At 44.6% G+C, this 19,583-nt stretch overlaps 1 protein-coding gene across 1 annotated transcript in view; it reads right to left on the minus strand.

Moving 5' to 3' along the window:
- The window catches only part of FRMPD3 (FERM and PDZ domain containing 3), a 47,896-nt gene that overhangs the window by 11,999 nt on the left and 16,314 nt on the right, over positions 1–19,583 (minus strand). Inside the window, exons 8-9 of the mRNA XM_060137643.1 lie at positions 19,359–19,538; positions 11,845–11,989 (exon numbers count right to left, since the gene is read on the minus strand). Of these exons, the coding sequence (XP_059993626.1) occupies positions 11,845–11,989; positions 19,359–19,538 (325 nt within the window). The remainder of the gene's footprint in view (positions 1–11,844; positions 11,990–19,358; positions 19,539–19,583) is intronic.

Here is a 19,583-nt window from a genome sequence, read left to right on the forward strand (position 1 = left end):
TGGACTTCATGGATATTTATAGGACATTCCATCCAAAAACAACAGAATACACATTTTTCTCAAGTGCTCATGGAACATTCCCCAGGATAGATCATATCTTGGGTCACAAATCAAGCCTTGGTAAATTTAAGAAAATTGAAATTGTATCAAGTATCTTTTCCGACCACAACACTCTGAGACTAGATATCAATTACATGAAAAGATCTGTAAAAAATACAAACACATGGAGGCTAAACAATACACTACTTAATAACGAAGTGATCACTGAAGAAATCAAAGAGGAAATGAAAAAACACCTAGAAACAAATGACAATGGAGACACAACGACCCAAAACCTATGGGATGCAGCAAAAGCAGTTCTAAGAGGGAGGTTTATAGCAATACAATCCCATCTTAAGAAACAGGAAACATCTCGAATAAACAACCTAACCTTGCACCTAAAGCAATTAGAGAAAGAAGAACAAAAAACCCCCAAAGTTAGCAGAAGGAAAGAAATCATAAAAATCAGATCAGAAATAAATGCAAAAGAAATAAAGGAAACAATAGCAAAGGTCAATAAAACTAAAAGCTGGTTCTTTGAGAAGGTAAACAAAATAGATAAACCATTAGCCAGACTCATCAAGAAAAAAAGGGAGAAGACTCAAATCAATAGAATGAGAAATGAAAAAGGAGAAGTAACAACTGACACTGCAGAAATACAAAAGATCGTGAGAGATTACTACAAGCAACTCTATGCCAATAAAATGGACAACCTGGAAGAAATGGACAAATTCTTAGAAATACACAACCTACCAAGACTGAATCAGGAAGAAATAGAAAATATGATCAGACCAATCACAAGCACTGAAATTGAAACTGAATAAAAATCTTCCAACAAACAAAAGCCCAGGACCACATGGCTTCACAGGCAAATTCTATCAAACATTTAGAGAAGAGCTAACACCTATCCTTCTCAAACTCTTCCAAAATATAGCAGAGGGAGGAACACTCCCAAACTCATTCTACGCGGCCACCATCACCCTGATACCAAAACCAGACAAGGATGTCACAAAGAAAGAAAACTACAGGCCAATATCACTGATGAACATAGATGCAAAAAACCTCAACAAAATACTAGCAAACAGAATCCAACAGCACATTAAACGGATCATACACCATGATCAAGTGGGGTTTATTCCAGGAATGCAAGGATTCTTCAATATACGCAAATCAATCAAGGTGATACACCATATTAACAAATTGAAGGAGAAAAACCATATGGTCATCTCAATAGATGCAGAGAAAGCTTTCAACAAAATTCAACACCCATTTATGATAAAAACCCTCCAGAAAGTAGGCATAGAGGGAACTTTCCTCAACATAATAAAGGCCATATATGACAAACCCACAGCCAACATCGTCCTCAATGGTGAAAAACTGAAAGCATTTCCACTAAAATCAGGAACAAGACAAGGTTGCCCACTCTCACCACTGTTATTCAACATAGTTTTGGAAGTTTTAGCCATAGCAATCATAGAAGAAAAGGAAATAAAAGGAATCCAGATCGGAAAAGAAGAAGTAAAGCTGTCACTGTTTGCAGATGACATGATACTATACATAAAGAATCCTAAGGAAGCTACCAGAAAACTACTAGAGCTAATCAATGAATTCGGTAAAGTAGCAGGATACAAAATTAATGCACAGAAATCTCTGGCATTCCTATACACTAATGATGAAAAACCTGAAAGTGAAATCAAGAAAACACTCCCATTTACCACTGCAACAAAAAGAATAAAATATCTAGGAATAAACCTACCTAAGGAGACAAAAGACCTGTATGCAGAAAATTATAAAACACTGATGAAAGAAATGAAGGATGATACAAATAGATGGAGAGATATACCATGTTCTTAGATTGGAAGAATCAACATTGTGAAAATGACTCTACTACCCAAAGCAATCTACGATTCAATGAAATCCCTATCAAGCTACCACTGGCATTTTTCACAGAACTAGAACAAAAAATTTCACAATTTGTATGGAAACACAAAAGACCCCGAATAGCCAAAGTAATCTTGAAAATGAAAAACGGAGCTGGAGGAATCAGACTCCCTGACTTCAGACTATACTACAAAGCTACAGTAATCAAGACAGTATGGTACTGGCACAAAAACAGAAAGATAGATCAGTGGAACAGGATAGAAAGCCCAGAGATAAACCCACGCACATATGGTCACCTTATCTTTGATAAAGGAGGCAGGAATGTACAGTGGAGAAAGGACAGCCTCTTCAATAAGTGGTGCTGGGAAAACTGGACAGGTACATGTAAAAGTATGAGATTAGATCACTCCCTAACACCATACACAAAAATAAGCTCAAAATGGATTAAAGACCTAAATATAAGGCCAGACACTATAAAACTCTTAGAGGAAAACACAGGCAGAACACTCTATGACATAAATTACAGCAAGATCCTTTTTGACCCACCTCCTAGAGAAATGGAAATAAAAACAAAAGTAAACAAATGGGACTTAATGAAAGTTCAAAGCTTTTGCACAGCAAAGGAAACCATAAACAAGACCAAAAGACAACCCTCAGAATGGGAGAAAATATTTGCAAATGAAGCAATTGACAAAGGATTAATCTCCAAAATTTACAAGCAGCTCATGCACCTCTATAACAAAAAAACAAACAACCGAATCCAAAAATGGGCAGAAGACCTAAATAGACATTTCTCCAAAGAAGATATAGACTGCCAACAAACACATGAAAGAATGCTCAACATCATTAATCATTAGAGAAATGCAAATCAAAACGACAATGAGATATCATCTCACACCAGTCAGAATGGCCATCATCAAAAAATCTAGAAACAATAAATGCTGGAGAGGGTGTGGAGAAAAGGGAACACTCTTGCAGTGCTGGTGGGAATGTGAATTGGTACAGCCACTATGGAGAACAGTATGGAGGTTCCTTAAAAAACTACAAATAGAACTACCATATGACCCAGCAATCCCACTACTGGGCATATAGCCTGAGAAAACCATAATTCAAAAAGAGTCATGTACCAAAATGTTCATTGCAGCTCTACTTACAATAGCCAGGAGATGGAAACAACCTAAGTGTCCATCATCGGATGAATGGATAAAGAAGATGTGGCACATATATACAATGGAATATTACTCAGCTATATAAAGAAACGAAATTGAGCTATTTGTAATGAGGTGGATGGACCTAGAGTCTGTCATACAGAGTGAAGTAAGTCAGAAAGAGAAAGACAAATACCGTATGCTAACACATATTGTGGAATTTAAGAAAAAAAATGTCATGAAGAACCTAGGGGCAAGACGGGAATAAAGACACAGACGTACTAGAGAATGGACTTGAGGATATGGGGAGGGGGAAGGGTAAGCTGTGACAAAGTGAGAGAGTGGCATGGAACTATATACACTACGAAATGTAAATTATATAGCTAGTGGGAAGTGGCCGCATAGCACAGGGAGATCAGCTAGGTGTTTTGTGACCACCTAGAGGGGTGGGATAGGGAGGGTGGGAGGGAGGGAGACGCAAGAGGGAAGAGATATGGGAACATATGTATATGTATAACTGATTCACTTTGTTATAAAGCAGAAACTAACACACCATTGTAAAGCAATTATACTCCAATAAAGATGTAGAAAAAAAAAGAGAAATCTATAGAATATGTCACCTAACAGTAGCAGAATATACATTCTGCTTAAGTACACCTGAAACATTCTCCAGGACAGACCATATGTTAGGTCATAAAATAGACCTCAATGAATTTAAAAGGAATGTAATCATATAAAGTATGTTTTTTGAGCACAACAGAATTAAATTAGAAATTAATAACAGAAGGAAATTTGCGAAATTCATATATGCGTGGAAATTAAATAAAACATTCCTAAATAACCAATGGGTCAAAAGAGGAATCAAAGGAAATTCGAAAATACTTGGACATGAATGAAAATGAAGACAGTATATGAAAACTTATGAGATCTAACTAATGTAGGGTTTAGAGGGAAATTTATAAACACCTACATTTAAAAAAGAAGAAGGATTTCACATCAATTACCTGACCTTCCACCTTACAAAACTTGAAAAAGAAGAGCGAACTATGGGAATTCCCTGGTGGTCCAGTGCTTAGGACTCGACGCTCTCAGTGCTGTGGCTCAGGTGCAGTCCCTGGTCAGGGAACTAAGATCCTGCAAGCCACACAGCGCAGCCAAAAACAAAACAAAACAAAACAAAACAAAGCAAACAAAAAAACAAACTAAACCTAAAACAAAGCAAGCAGAAGGAAATAAATAATAAAGTATAGAGGATACAAAAATGGAGAAAAATAAATGAAACTAATAGTTGGTTCTTTGAAAAGATCAGTAATAATAACAAACCTTTAGCTGTACAGACCAGGCAAAAAAGAGAAGATTCAAATTACTAAAATCAGGAATGAAAGAAGGGACATCACTGCTGACTCTACAGGTATGGAATCATTTATAAGGTGAATATTTTGCATAAGCTTATGCCAACAAATTAGATAACCTGAGATAAAATGGACAAATTCCTAGAAATATACAAATTACCAAAACTGACTTAAGAAGACAGAAAGTCTGAATAGGCCAATAACAGGAAGATAAACTGAATTAGTAATTAACTCTCCCCAAATCAATCAATCAAGTCAGCCAGTCAGTCAGTCAGTCTGTCAGTCCAGGCCCAAATGGCTTCACTGGTGAATTTTGTCAAATGCTCAAAGAAGCATTTATAGTAAATTTTCAAAAACCCTTCCAAGAAATAGAAAAGGAAGGGATACTTCTCAACTCATTTTGTGATGCCAATATTACCTTGCTACCATAACCAGACAAAGACATCACAAGAAAACTACAGACCAATATTTCTTATGAATTTAGATACAAAATATAGATCTCAACAAAATACTAGCAATCTGAATCCAGAAACATATACCAAGAATTATACACCATGACCAAGTGGGATTTACTGTAGGAATGCAAGGTTGATTTAACATCCAAAAATCAATTAATATAATATACTATGTTAATAGAACAGAGGACAAAAGCCACATGATCATCTCAATAGACACAGAAAAATCACTTGACAAAGTCCAACACCTTTCATGATAAAACTCGACAAAATAAAAGGGAACTTCCTCCACACGATAAAGGTTAACTATAAAAAACCAAAGCTGGGCTTCCCTGGTGGTGCAGTGGTTAAGAATCCACCTGCCAATGCAGGGGACATGGGTTCAAGCCCTTGTCCGGGAAGATCCCACATGGCGCAGAGCAACTAAGCCCGTGTGCCACAACTACTGAGCCTGTGCTCTAGAGCCTGCAAGCCACAACTACTGAACCCGTGTGACACAACTACTGAAGCCCATACGCCTAGAGACCGTGCTCCGCAACAAGAGAAGCCACCGCAATGAGAAGCCTGCGCACCTCAATGAAGAGTAGCCCCCGCTCACCGCAACTAGAGAAAGCCCGTGCACAGCAACGAAGACCCAACACAGCCATAAATAAATAAGCAAACAAATAAATAAATAAAAACAAAGCTTAACATCATACTTGATGGTGAAAGACTGAAAACTTTCCCCCTAAAATAAGGAAAAGTCCAGGATTTCCATTTTAACCACTTCTATTCAACACCATACTTGGATTTCTAGCCAGGACAATTAGACAGTAAAATGAAATACAGTCATCTAGACTGGAAAGGAAGAAGTAAAACTATCTCTATTTGTAGATGACATGATCTTATATAAAGAAAAATCCCAAGGAATCCACTAATAAGCTATTAGAACTAATAATCTCAGCAAGGTTACATACAGGATAAAAGCTTAATATACAAAAATCAATTGTATTTTTATGCACTAGCAATAAACAATCTAATTGTAAAATTAGGAAACAATTCTATTTATAATAGCATCAAAAAGAATAAAATACTTAGGTATAAATTTAATAAAAGAAGTACAAGACTTGTATACTGGAAACTACAAAACATTTGTGAAAGAAATTTGAAGAAGATTTAAATAAATGGAAAGACTCTATGTTCATGGACTGGAGGACTTAATATAGCTAAGATGGCAATACTTCCCAAATTGATCTATAGATTCAACACAGTCCCTATCAGAATCCCAGCTGACTTTGTAGAAACTGATAAGGTAATTCAAAATTTCACATGGAATCACAAGAGACCCAGAATAACCAAAACAATCTTAAAAAGAAGAACAAAGCAGGAGGACTCATACGTCCCAATTTAAAAACTTAACTACGAAGCAATGGTAATCAAAACTGTGGTACTGGCATAAGACTTAGACATTATAGGTTATATGGAATAGAACTGAGAGTCCAGAAATAAACTCTCTTTTATGGTCAAATAGCCCAATTTAAAAATGAGCAAAGGATTTGAATAGATATTTCACAAAAAAAGATATGCAAATGACCGATAAGCACACGAAAAGATGCTCAACATCACTAATTATTATGGAAATGCAAATCAAAACTACAGTGAGATACCACTTCACATCCGCTACAATGGATATAATAAAAAAGATGAACAATACATGTGTTGGCGAGGATATGTTGAAATTGTAACCCTCCAACATTTCTGATGGGAATGTAAAATGATGCAGTCACTTTGGAAAACAGTTTGCAGTTTCTCAAAATTAAACATAGAACAGCAATCTTACTCCTAGATATAAATACCCAGTAGGAATGAAAAAATGTGTCCCTACAAAAACTTGTACATCAATGTTTATAACATCATTATTCATAACAGCCAAAAGGTGGAAACAACCCAAATGTCCATCAGTTGACGAATGGATAAACAAAATGTGGTCTATCCATACAAAGGAATATTATTAGTCAACAAAAAGAAATGAAGTACTGATACATGCTGCAACATGGATGACCCTTGAAAATATTATGCTAAGTGAAAAAAACCAAGCTACAAAAAGACCATATATTATATAATTCCATTTATACAAAATGTCCAGAATAGGCAAAGCTATAGAGACAGAAAAGTCAATTAGTGGTTGCTTAGGGCTGGGTGGGGGAATGGGAATGAGTGCTAATGGGTACAGAGTTTGTTTTAGAAGGGGTGTAAACATTCTAAAACTAAATTGTGGCAAGGGGCTTCCCTGGGGGCGCAGTGGATGAGAATCTGCCTGCCAATGCAGGGGACATGGGTTCGAGACCTGGTCCGGGATCCCACATGCCACGGAGCAACTAAGCCCGTTGCTACTGAGCCTGCGCTCTGGAGCCAGCGAGCCACAACTACTGAAGCCCGCACACCTAGAGCCCATGCTCCGCAACAAGAGAAGCCACCACAATGAGAAGCCTGCGCACTGCAATGAAGAGTAGCCCCCGGTCGCCGCAACTAGAGAAAGCCTGCGACCCAACACAGCCAAAAATAAACAAACAAACAAATAAATAAACAAATTTATTTTTTTTTAAATGTGGCAAGGGGCTTCCCTGGTGGCGCAGTGGTTGAGAGTCCGCCTGCCGATGCAGGGGACAGGGTTCGTGCCCCAGTCTGGGAGGATCCCACATGCCGCGGAGCGGCTGGGCCCGTGAGCCATGGCCGCTGGGCCCGCGCGTCCGGAGCCTGTGCTCCGCAACGGGAGAGGCCACAGCAGTGAGAGGTCCACGTACCAAAAAAAAAAAAAAAAAAAAAAAAAAAAAAAAAAAAATGTGGCAAGGATTGTACAACCCTGTGAATATATTAAATATACTCAAAAACACTGAGTTGTGAACTTTAAATGGGTGAATTTTATGGCTTAGAAATTATGTCTAAATAAAGTTGTTTATTTTTTTTAAAAAAAGCACAGCCCTGGGTACATGATGAACTCCCAATCATTATAAAAAGAGCAAAATGTGCTCTGTACTTGAAAGGACCTTATGGGGTTTATCTCACATGATCCTGTCAATCCCTCATGAGGCAGGAACTATTATTATCCTCATGATCACACAGCTGGGACATGGCAGAGCAGGGACTGGAACCCAAGTCTTTCTGACTTCAGATCCCAACCCCTGCTGTTTTCCATAAGCCATGTTGCCTCTCTATACAGTCAATGTAACCACATTGAGTGGGTTCAATTTAGATCATAGTGGCTGTATCTAGGGAACTCTGGGTCAGCTGGGGGAGTAGTATGTAATGACCTCTGTGCCTTAGGTAAGAAGTGCTCTAGGGGAGCACTGAGCCAGGAGCACAAACTATCAGTTCAGGAAGTCTCTACCCGCAGGCACTGTCCATGGGTCCTCGCCATGTACCCGTGCTAACTCCCTGTGACACAGCTGAACAATCAGCACAGCCAGCCTGGCAATAAGCTGCCATCAGAGGTGGCTCCCATGGGCGTGTCCAATAAGCAGGTGGTGTCTTCTCTCAGACAAGATCTGGAAGTCTAAAGGTGGCTTCCCTCCCTGCAAGACGGAAACATCTCCCAACATCAGGTTATCAAGGCCAGGTGATGCGCAGCCTGCCACTCGGTATTGTGATTTGCAGATCCAAGAAGCAGCATGGGGCTGTGTGGAGGAGAAAATGTGCCTGGAAAAGCCCAAATCTCCTCTGGACAGAAGGTTAGAAATGCCAGTAAAGCCAGGTGCGGTAGGCTGATGGCTGGGACAGCATGCCTCTCAGATTGTGAATCTGCTGTAAATTGCTCATCAGCTTTCCCCAAGAGGGATGCCCTAGTCTATCGCTCTGTACTCAGCCACTCGGCAGGCTGACTTAAAAGAAATGCTTGCAAAGAAACAGGACGGTGATCCAAGTAGATCAGCATATATATATGCTCAAATATATATCACACACACACACACGCACACGCACACACACAGCACGATGTTGACCCAACCAGCTTTCTATTACTTGGCCTTGCTGTATTCTATAGTCCGATGATCATTACTGGTTATAATGACCTAGAAGACTTGGAATACGTTCATGTTCTTTCTGAATCATCATTAAAAAAAAAAGAGTCTGTTATGTTCAGTCTAGCTTTAGCACTCTGCATGTTGTGGAGTTTTAACTTCATGAAAATCAGTAAGCCACGCATGGGCTATGTAGTAGCCTTTAACCAATATTCAATTCACTAGACCAAACAGTTTTCTAACCATGGGAGAAAATGTAGAGTGAGTTCCTCCAACTGTGATCCCAGTTGGGGCCCCCAAAGCCTTATTTTCTTGGATTTCCCCAGGACACAAGCGAATTCAAGGCTGGAGAGATGGTAGCTGCCTCTGAATTTCCCACCAGCGGTACAGCTGGAGAACTGGTATTTGTCTGAGCCTTTCTCAAGCCCAGGTGTTGTTTTGTTGTGTCAGCTGAACTTCCCCTAAATAAATGCAAATGTACTTACTGCATTGACATTATCCCTTTAATCATCTGTCCGTATTCCCCCACTAGACTGTAAGCTCAGTGAGGGCAAGGACCACGTCTGTTACTCATGGCTCTATCCGCAAGGCCTGGCACATAATGAATACTCGAGAAATAGTTGTTGGGTGAATAAATGAAATACCTACTGTGGAGAAACTACTGATAAAGCCTAAGAGGTAATCCCTTCCATCCCACTTCCCCATTTTCCTTTTGTTTTCTCGGTCTCAAAGGAGAGGTGATGCTTTCCCTTTTCCACTTGTGGGTTTAACAGCATCCTTTTGGCTCAGCTGGCTGAGCATTGAGTTGGCTAGCTGGCAGCCAGCGGCTGCAGAGGAACGAGAGTAGAGGGCCGGCCAGAGAGACCAGGCCCTGAGTAGGCTGGAGTTTTGGCCCCCGAGGGAAAAGCCCCGCTGAGGTTGGCAAGATTCCTGTTTCCCATAGGCTTTTGCTAAACAACAGGTAGCACTGGGGCTTCTGTTCTGATATGAAAGTGCGGGCCAATGGAGGAAACCCATCTCAACTTTGTACCAGGGACTGATGGCCCCTCACTGTAACCTGGGCAGAGGTCTCCTCAGTGGTGCCGCTTGCTGTCCCCCTTGCCCGTCCTTGGGGCCATGGGATAAGATGTGCGTACCAGCCCCCGACAAGCGGAGCTGTGAGGCTCACCCTGTCCCACTGGCCAAGAGCACTGGGTGGCTGCTGTTGAACCCAGCATCTAACAGTCCCAAATGCCACACATCTGGGCCCCAAGCGTGGACTCAGGGCCTTGGGGAAGTGAAGCACTGCAAACAGCAGGGACACCACCGTGGTCCATGTGGCTCCTGTATGGACAGAGAGGCCTTGTGCTAGAGGCGGCCTGAGCCCCCGTCACTCTGCAGGCCCAAGGAGGCTCTCAGGAATCAGGGAGGGGCTCTAAAGCCATGCCCGGCATTTCTAGAAGCCTCCTTTCCAGGCTGCAACACCTCCAAGAGAAATCGATTTGCCTTTGGAACAGCTTCCCTTTTCCCTTTCTCCCTCTCTATCCTGCTCAGTAAGAGGTATCATTGGGTGTGATGACAGAGAGGAAGACCACAGGGGACACTGACAAAGCTAATGCCGGCCTTGCTTTCCTTTGGCCATCTGAGATTTGATAGTACGGATGGCCACCGCTTCAGAGCTATTCACCTGGAGGCGTGTGGCAGCTCAGCCCCTGGGCTCCTTCTATTCTAAGTCAGTTCCTTTGCTTCTCTATGTGAAGCCTCCTTCATATGCTTTGAGGCCACCTATCCTTTCCCACATCTGTGGTGGATTGCCTTCTAATTCCTGTGGACGTGACGAGATGTAAACGTGGGCCTGTCACGACGTTCGTGATGAAGAGATCATGAGGTGAGAGGGTGGGTGTAGGTACACGGCCCACGGGGTGCTGGTCATCCATCAGGAGTGTGTTTCAAGGGGCTTCCCTGGCGGTCCAGTGGTTAGGACTCCGCGCTTCCACTGCAGGGGGCCCTGCAGGTTCAATCCCTGGTCGGGGAACTAAGATCTTGCAAGCTGTGCAGCATGGCCCCCCACCACCAAAAAAAAAAAAGGAGTGTTTCTACTCTCAAACTCCTCGCTCTAGATCACATGGGACCACGCCGTAAACCAAGACAGCTTTGAAGAGAGAAGAAAGAGTCAAGCAGCAAGGCAAGTGGATGGAGCCATCAGCACGTGAGGAGGGTGACTCCTGGGTGGTCAGTCTCAGCTTCCACCCGTGATGTTTGGGTGCAGGGATGGGGAAAGCCTCGGGTCTAATACGTAGAGTACCTGTTCTTTGGGTCTCCCCCTTCTCCTCCTACTCTGGTTCGGGGCAGCAGCATCTGGACTGGGCCGATTTGTCCTGAGGCCCCTGTTTGTGTCATCACCAGGACAGCCCTGAGGGGTGGCTGTACTGAGTTGCCTAACTGGGAAGCCTTCTGTTTGGGGGCAGCACTTGACCCTGTTTGTTCTCAGTGATCGTCCCCTCCTATCTCCAAGCCTCCTGCTGGATTGCATTCTGGGCCTGCACAGCCTTTCCTATCCCAGCCTTCCATGGCCTCTTACTTCAGGCAGCTCTGTCAATGCCGACTCTGATGGACAAAGAAAGGTTTTAGCTTCAGTTTCCACCTCCACTTTCAACTAAGCCAGAACACCCGTGCATCTCTCTTAGATCACTGTAGCTCTAAAGCTTTGCCTTAGATCCAATGCAATTCTCGAATTGGCTCTACGTATTGCTCGTTTGCTATTTTTATCTTACGTTCCTTGATCAACTAAGACACAAGGTATTGTCACAGGCATCCTTTGTGGGACAGGCCCATCTGAAGGCCAGCTGTCTTTTCCACTGTCTTGTGCCACGTAGGACGCAGTGGTACAGCATGGGCTCCTGGTAAACCAGGCGCTGGCAGAATGGGGTGAGCATTCCATGTCTCCAGGGTCCAAAGGGCCTCTGTTACACTGAAAACCGAGACTCAGCCCTACCTGCCTTGATCATTGGAGGTGGGAGAGGCTGGCTAGCAGGCCTGGAGAAGACCATCTTCCTGGAATCCAGCAGGAGGCGGCAGTACCCCGCAATCAGGCAGGCAAAGTTGGTGGCTTCGGGCCACTCCATCAACAGCACCAGAGGCTGGGGGAGACATGGGAGGAAATGTGAAGACACAGGAAGGAGCGGAGCAGGTGCGTGTCCAACAGAACAACAGCAAAGGCAAGATGACTTGCATAGTTATGAGAACATACTTTCTGAACCCCAAATTAAGGCACATAGCCTGACAAATAATTTCTTCTGATTTGAGAATTCATTTATAGTAAATTCTTACCCAGGTATCAAAACTAAATCAACCTTTAATTACACATTTAATGAACCACTTTTACTGAAAAAGACTAAAATATAACATCACATGACTGCTGTGTGGCTGTTTGGGTTTTCTGGGGCTCAGCAGATGTGCAGTCCTGCCGGGAGAGCAGGGCTGAACCAGGGAGTCTAGGCTAGGTTGGGGAACATCCTTGACAGGAAGTTCCTCAAGTGCACAAGCTATCTCTTGCTCATCGCTATAACCCGTTATGGTACCCAGAACAGCCCCCCGGACATGGACACTCTGTGCAACCTGGTTCTCACTGTGTCTTCTGGGCCACAAAGTCTTTATGGTCTGCAGTCCTGCTCAGACCTTCATGCTCTCCCCCCCGTTTTCCTCTGTTTCCCAAAGTGCTCTCACGATGTTAACTGGTGCTCCTTAAAAGAGTTCCTTGGTCAAATACGTGGTGAAATGCTGAGTTAAACAAAGCTATGCAGATAGTTATACTTATGGGAATTCTCAGATCCTTTAATATATTAACGTGCACTGTGAAACTTCCAGAGGGCTTTAGTATTCCAACTTTTTCCAATTATTTGATGGAAAAATCTATTTTCATAGAACATCTCATGGTAGTAGGGTTGCTTTTTCTGTTTTGTCTTGTTTAACCCACGTTGGAAAATACTAGCATACCCTGTTGACTTCTGTTCCTGACCGTAAATCAGTCAAATTAATCTTGGCGTTAGCTAGTTGATTGCTTCAGAGACCTGGCAACGATATACCCAAAAAATCAGTACCTTTTTAAGAAACCTTCCCAATATCTGCATTGTAATTTTATGGTTTGAAAATAAATCTGGGTCAGACTGAAGTCAGCCATGAGAGTATTCTCCCTGCCATAGGGCAGTGGCCTCCAGATAAAGACCACTGAAGACTGGCTGAAGAGGGAGCCATGGGGTCGTGGCGCATCTCGTCTTTTGAGGGTTCCCGGACCAGGCATTAAGAGCTAAAAGAATTAAGAGCAGGGAATGAGTCTCTTCTCTGACTAGTGAGGGGTGAGGAGTGAGGTGAGGGGTGATTAGGGCCCCCACTAGGGTACTGGCAGTAAAAAGGGACATAATGAAGACTTGATGGAACTTGGTCACCAACTAGACTAGCCTTCTTTGGCTGGATCATCACCTTGGGAACAATTCTGAATCCAAACCAGCTCAGCTTTTAGCTAAAGTTGTACCAGTTTTCTTTGCTATTTCTCAGGATCCTGACATGTAGCTTGAGTTGAATATTTTCAGTTCATATAGACCATGGGTTGGCAAACTTTTTCTGCAAAGGGCTAAATCGTAAATATTTTAGGCCTTGTGGGACACACGGGCTGTGTTGCAAGACCTCTGCTATTGTAGTGTTAGAAAAGCCATAGATCATCTGTAAGCTAAACAAATGGATGTGACGGTATTCTAAGAAAACTGTTTCCAGAAATAAGCAGTGGCGGGTCAGGTTTGGTTCATGGGCCATAGTTTGCCACCTGATCTAAGAGAAAAGCTTCTTTCCAGTCAAATACAATTGTCTGTATTCATTTTCACACCTCTCAGCTTGTTTCATTTGTCAACAGTGATCTCCTTGTCCACTGGAAATTCTTCTCTTGGCTTCTGTTTCTGTGAGGTGACACTGTGCTCTGGTTCTATAATCTCTGACCACCTCCATCTCTGTCTCTCTCTTCTTGTGCAACCTCCCCACTCGATGTCCCAGGCTCAGTGCTCAGCCCTCAGTTCTCCACGAGGGCATCAACTTTCACTTTTGAGCTGGGGATCCCAAAGTCACCATCTCTAGTCTATTTCCCCCTTGAACTCTTCCTATCTCAGAGCTCGTACAGTGCTGGGTCTATATCGTACAATCTTGTGCTGGATCGAATCCTCTCTTGAGTTGTTTAATAGTTATTGTTCATCCAATTCTACAGCACGCCACGGTAAGGCATTCGGATTCTGCCCCACAGGCAATGAGTTAGCGATGCTCCTATGGAACTCATTCAATACCATCAGGAAAAAAAAGGAACCATCCATACTCGGAAGAGCAATGTCTCCTTTCTCCAGTGAGAAAGGGACCAGGGATGAGACGTTACCTTTGGGTCATCATTTGGAAGGGGCAGAGGGGATGTCTGTACCTCCAGTTAATGCATGCTTCTTAATCACAACAGAATGGTCAACTCTGGGTACAACAAAGTAGAGACAGAAGGGGAATAGAATGGGGGTGGGGGAGAATAAGATGCCCTTCCTTTCTGCCTCACCCCCTACCACCAATGACAGAGGTTTGGGTATGGATAGCTGCTACCGCCATTACTATGAGGTCCCAAGACCTGCTAAGCTGGCCTCCAGAGCGTTCACAGACATCATGGCCGTCACTGCTGCCACTGCTTTATTTCGGACCCTCAACATCTTCCTCCAAGGCCAAAACTTCTCAAGGTATATGTGAATGGGTCACAAGTGTGCTGAGATCCTGAGCCCCTCGGCTTCTGGGTCCTGTTGCCTCTGGCCACAAGGTGCCTCATCTGTTTATTCCAGTGGGTCGTACAAATTGTGGCATTTTCATGATATGGAAAAGGTGGGGACACACTAACCTCAAGACCTTCAGTAGCCTCCTGATCGGCCTCTCTGCTTCTAGGCTCTACCCACTTCACCTCCATATTGCTGCCTGAGTGTCTTCCTAAAACACAACTCTCACTTAAAATCTTTAATAGCACATCACCTAAAACCCACTGCCTTCCAACATCACACAAAGCCTCTTGTGACCCAACCTATAGCTCCAAGCATATCTCCCACTAACTCTGCCCTCCTCCCGCCACCGTCCCTCACCGTATGCTCCAGCAACACCACCTCATTTACAGGGTGCTAGAGAGGCCTTGTCGTTTTACCCATTCATACCTTAACCTATGTTGTTCCCTCTGACTGAAATGCTCCCATGCCCCACTCTGTCCACCCAGCAAGCTGCTACGCACTGGCTAGATGGCTCATGGACCACGCGACCCGTTGGGATGTGCAGCTGTGCATCCCAGAATGGGGCCAACGCAGGTCCTGCCCTCGTGGAGTTTATGAACCATCAGGAAATAAGACATAAATGAAGGGAATTTCCTGGCGGTCCAGTGGTTAGGACTCAGCGCTTTCACTGTGGTGGCCTGGGTTCAATCCCTGGTCGGAGAACTGAGATCCCACAAGCCTCGTGGTGTGGCCAAAAAAAAAAAAAAAAAAAAAAGACATAAATGAAATAATCACACAGAGGAATATGATTGCAAGGTATGATAAGCACTATGAAGGAAAAGTAGAGAGACCTACCAGAACACAGAATACCCTGGACTGGGGGATGGGTGGATGGGTGGGTGTGAATGTGTGCATGTGTGATTACTTTGGTTTCAGAAGCTGGAGGGAGCTTCTTTGAGGAAATGGCATTGGCTGACAAACAGAATGAGAGACCACTGGACCAAAGCACAGGCTGACTGGCTGGCTGACTGATGGAGAGACTGATAGACTAGCTGGCTGCAGAGTAGCCTGACTCGCTGATGTCCTTGCTGACGAGCTGTCTGCAGGACAGGCACAATGCCTCCCAGCCTGACATCCTGACTGGTTAGCCGCCTGGCTGGCTGGTCTGCTGGCCGATGGACAGATCGGAGGCTGAGTGCCTAACTGGCTGATGGACTTAACTGTCTGCCTTCAATTTCCCCTCTTCTCTCTTACCCCCAATACAGCCCAATGTCGGTAATAAAACAGCATGAAGGCAAAACCTTGTGCCCAGAGAGGGCCGAACACAGCCCGAACTGGTTCAGCACAGCACATCAGCAGCCTCTTGTCTGCATCCACCCACAGCCCACTGGGTCCCAGCACCGGCCAAATGCAGCTGGCAAAAGGGACACAGAAGCAATTTTTGCCAGCAGGGGTAAAAATCAAATCAAAGGCAGGCAAGCAAAGAGACTGGATAGGTTTTCTTAGAAACCTTCAGAAACAACATTTTATTTTAAATAGAATTTTAATGATCATGACGTCTAATGTAATGCTTGTCCCGACAGAAAGCACGAGAGCAATGAGGCTCAAACACGAGAAGAGGAGACACACTGGACCGCAAGAGATCCCTTGGGACTTTCCTTTGATGGTTTACTTTCCCCCCTTACGGGCTCCTGTGGTAATGGGGTATGGTAGTGGCCCAGAGCTGTCTCATTCCCAGACTGTGCTGTCTCCTGAAGAAAGATATTTGCATACTACCTCACGTTTGCCCCACTAAGAGCAAGTAAGCTGAGTGAAAACTGTAACTAAATATGCCCAGGCCATCTTCAAATGGAAAAGGAGAAAAGGAGAATGGAGTTGGAGGCATGGCCAGCCCTGAGAAGGTATAGCAGGCATTAATTTGACATGCTCTAGCCCCATCTCCTTCCTGGGGTGCCCTGGGAGCTCAAACACAGCCAGCACTTTGGGATGCCAGCTAGGGAGGGGACTGGCTTTGGGGTAGCCTTACCTCATGCTAGCATCCCTGAAAACAGGGAAACAAAATCGGAATCCAGGGGTCTGGAGGAATAAGTGTACAAGATGACGGTCCTTGAGTCCCAGGGGACCGGTACCTTTGAGTTCTTGCCTCCACAGCACTCACTCAGCAAAGTGCAACCTTCTCGTAGCCCCCTCCATGCACCAACACGATGTCCTGTTTATCCTGCGACGTAGGCTCTCACCTCTTCACCCACCCACGATTTGGACCGTCCGTGTGCTGCGTGCGCAGCACTGTCGTTCAGTGCACTCAGAATATAGGCAGCAGGCAGTAAGGGTTACGTATGACTTATGCTTTGTGTGTGCAAGACAGGAATGTGTAAGGGGATACGCGTGCACTCTTAGTGATTCTACGTTTCATCCTCACTCTTTCTTTTCCATTACCACTGCTATTCCTCCAGCTCAGGCCCTGCCCTTGTCACTTCACACCTGCACTAGCACTACGATCCCCTCCCCGCCTCCCTGGCTTGGCACTAGCCTTGCAGACAACCATCTGGTACATTGGTCCCAGTCAGCTTCCATCCTGTCACTCCTCTCTTCAAGGGCCTACAGTGGATTCCCACTAGGATTCTCAATTCCTCAGACTGGCCTTCGAAGCTTTTCACCAGCTTCTTCTGCCCACTGCCAATCTCTCTCCAATCTCTTTTCTCGTTATTCTCCTCTCCAGTCAAGCAACTATGCTTATCGACCTGCACATATGGCTTACTTATTTCTGTGCTTACTCTCTTCCTGTGAACACATCCCACTTCTCCCTGCTAATCCATGCCTATCACTTCAAGATCCAGCTTCAAATACCCTCTTGTGGGAAGCCAGTTCTGGTTAACCCCTTCCTCTTCTTTTGTTCCATGTTCCACACCACACTTACCTACAAAATTTTACTTCATATGAACTTCTCCTCATTGCTGTTTTGCTTCGGAAAAATAACAGGTCTCGTTTGTTGACTACTTACTCTGTGTCAGGCAGTGTCCTAAGACGTTTTACCTACATTTTCTCATTTAATCCTGAACGACAACCTATGGAGGAAGGCACTCCATTTTGCAGTTGAGGAAATCAGGGTTCACAGAAGTTAAGACACCTTTTCAAGGCCACACAGCTAGGAAGTGGTAGAGCTGGGATTTGAACCTGGTCTGTCTGATTCCAGAACTCCATACATGTTCCAATGTGGTGTGATTAAGGCAGGTCATGTGCCTTTGTGAGTCTCCCCACTAAGAGCGAGACCCCTCCTGGGCAGCATTCATGCCCACAACTGTGGCCAGATCACTCCTAGAAATGAGAATAGTGTTCCTCACTCAGGCAACGTCCACTGACCCTGCTTGGGCTGGTTCCTCCCAGAGCTTTGGACCCAGAGGTCAGTGGTTCTCAAACCTGGCTGTACTACAGAATCACCTGGGAAGTGAAAAAGAAATAAATCCTGACGCTCAGGCTGTACCCTGACCAATTAAATCACAATCTCTGGGAGTAGGGTCCAGTCATCTGTATTTTTTAAAAGCTCTCAAGGAAATTCTATTGCGTAGCCAACATTGAGAATCACTCGTAGAACATAGGAGACTTGGTTGGAAAGGTGTTTCTAGTTTTAAACGCTTTTTATTTCTCAGGAAGCCATATCTCCCCTGCATGTCTTGTCTTTCCTCCCACGCTTCCCTACCTGTCCGTTTGGCTTTTTACCCAGCAACATCTGAGGAGGGCAGCAATCATTGGTTGAGGTAGTGGCCACAAGCCAATGAAATATCAGCTCCGGGCAGGTTCCTAAACCAATGGGAAGCCTGTGAATCACAGGTGGAAAACTCAACATATTAAAGCTTCCTGGGTTTCACAAAGACACAAATAAATAATTTGCTCTTTTAGAAAGAGCAAACGTTCCACCTGTTAATCTGCTAACAATATCTCCCCCCGGGAAATCCTTTAAGAAAGGAAACTTGCACCTCCTCTAAGAGCATCCGCCAGCTGGCAGGCCGGCCTTCCGCCACCCACACTGGTCACTGGGTGTTGAAACAGGAGAGCCATGGAGGAGGCGGCTGACCACGGCTGTCAGACTCTGTACAGGCGACAGCTGCTTGCCAGTCTGAACGAGCTGATCTATGGGAAAGGTTCTAAGATTCGAGAAGAGCTGGACCCTGGGAGGTGAAATGGGGACGAGGTTCTGCCTGCTCCCTGTCTCCCCAGGCCCCCTTGGTTCTGTCCACATACTCAGACACCCTCTCATCCATGGATCCAAGTGTGCACGCCTACGGCAGAGCTCCCTAACTGGCATGCACATATCCCTTCAGCCTCAGGGGCAGCCAGGCGGGGCCTGGGGTGGCCAGAGTCCCCGGGGCTGGTCCATTTAACCCAGTGTCCTGCATGAATATAATTTTCTCTGTGTGCTGTGACACGAGAAAGATTGGGAAGCAATGGCCTGGGAGGTAGCTCCGAGTTCCCCAATCCCCCTGCCCATTGCTGAAAACCTGTCACACGTTGATCAGACACTTTCTAGCCTTCCCTAGCACCGCCTGATCTTAATATGGGGTCAAGACAGTGTCCCAGAGGGTTGAGAACAGAAAGAAAGATGAGCCCCCAAAGGCCCAGGGTCTGAACCACTTCAGAATCACTGAACCTCACCTAATGGGTTGACACTCCGTTTCTCAAGTTTACTTCTTCCTCTGTTCCCAAGGCCTGTTCCTGGGAAGAAGTAGCCCCTCGAAGCCGCGCTTACCTTGGCATCCATGATGCTGGTCTCCACCCGGGCCACGCCCTGGTTCTCCCGGAACAGCTGGATCTTGCTGATCTTGCTGAACTCGGACAGCACAGTGGTGAGGTTGGTTTTGAGGTCAATAACATGGCTGATGCCGTGACGGGGTCCCACTAGGAGGGTGGTGGCCGACTGCTTCTCATCCTGGTGCCCCAGCGTGGTGGGCAGCATTCAAAGAAAGAAGGGCAG

Source organism: Lagenorhynchus albirostris, chromosome X (assembly GCF_949774975.1).
Source record: "Lagenorhynchus albirostris chromosome X, mLagAlb1.1, whole genome shotgun sequence".
Classification (NCBI taxonomy): domain Eukaryota; kingdom Metazoa; phylum Chordata; class Mammalia; order Artiodactyla; family Delphinidae; genus Lagenorhynchus; species Lagenorhynchus albirostris.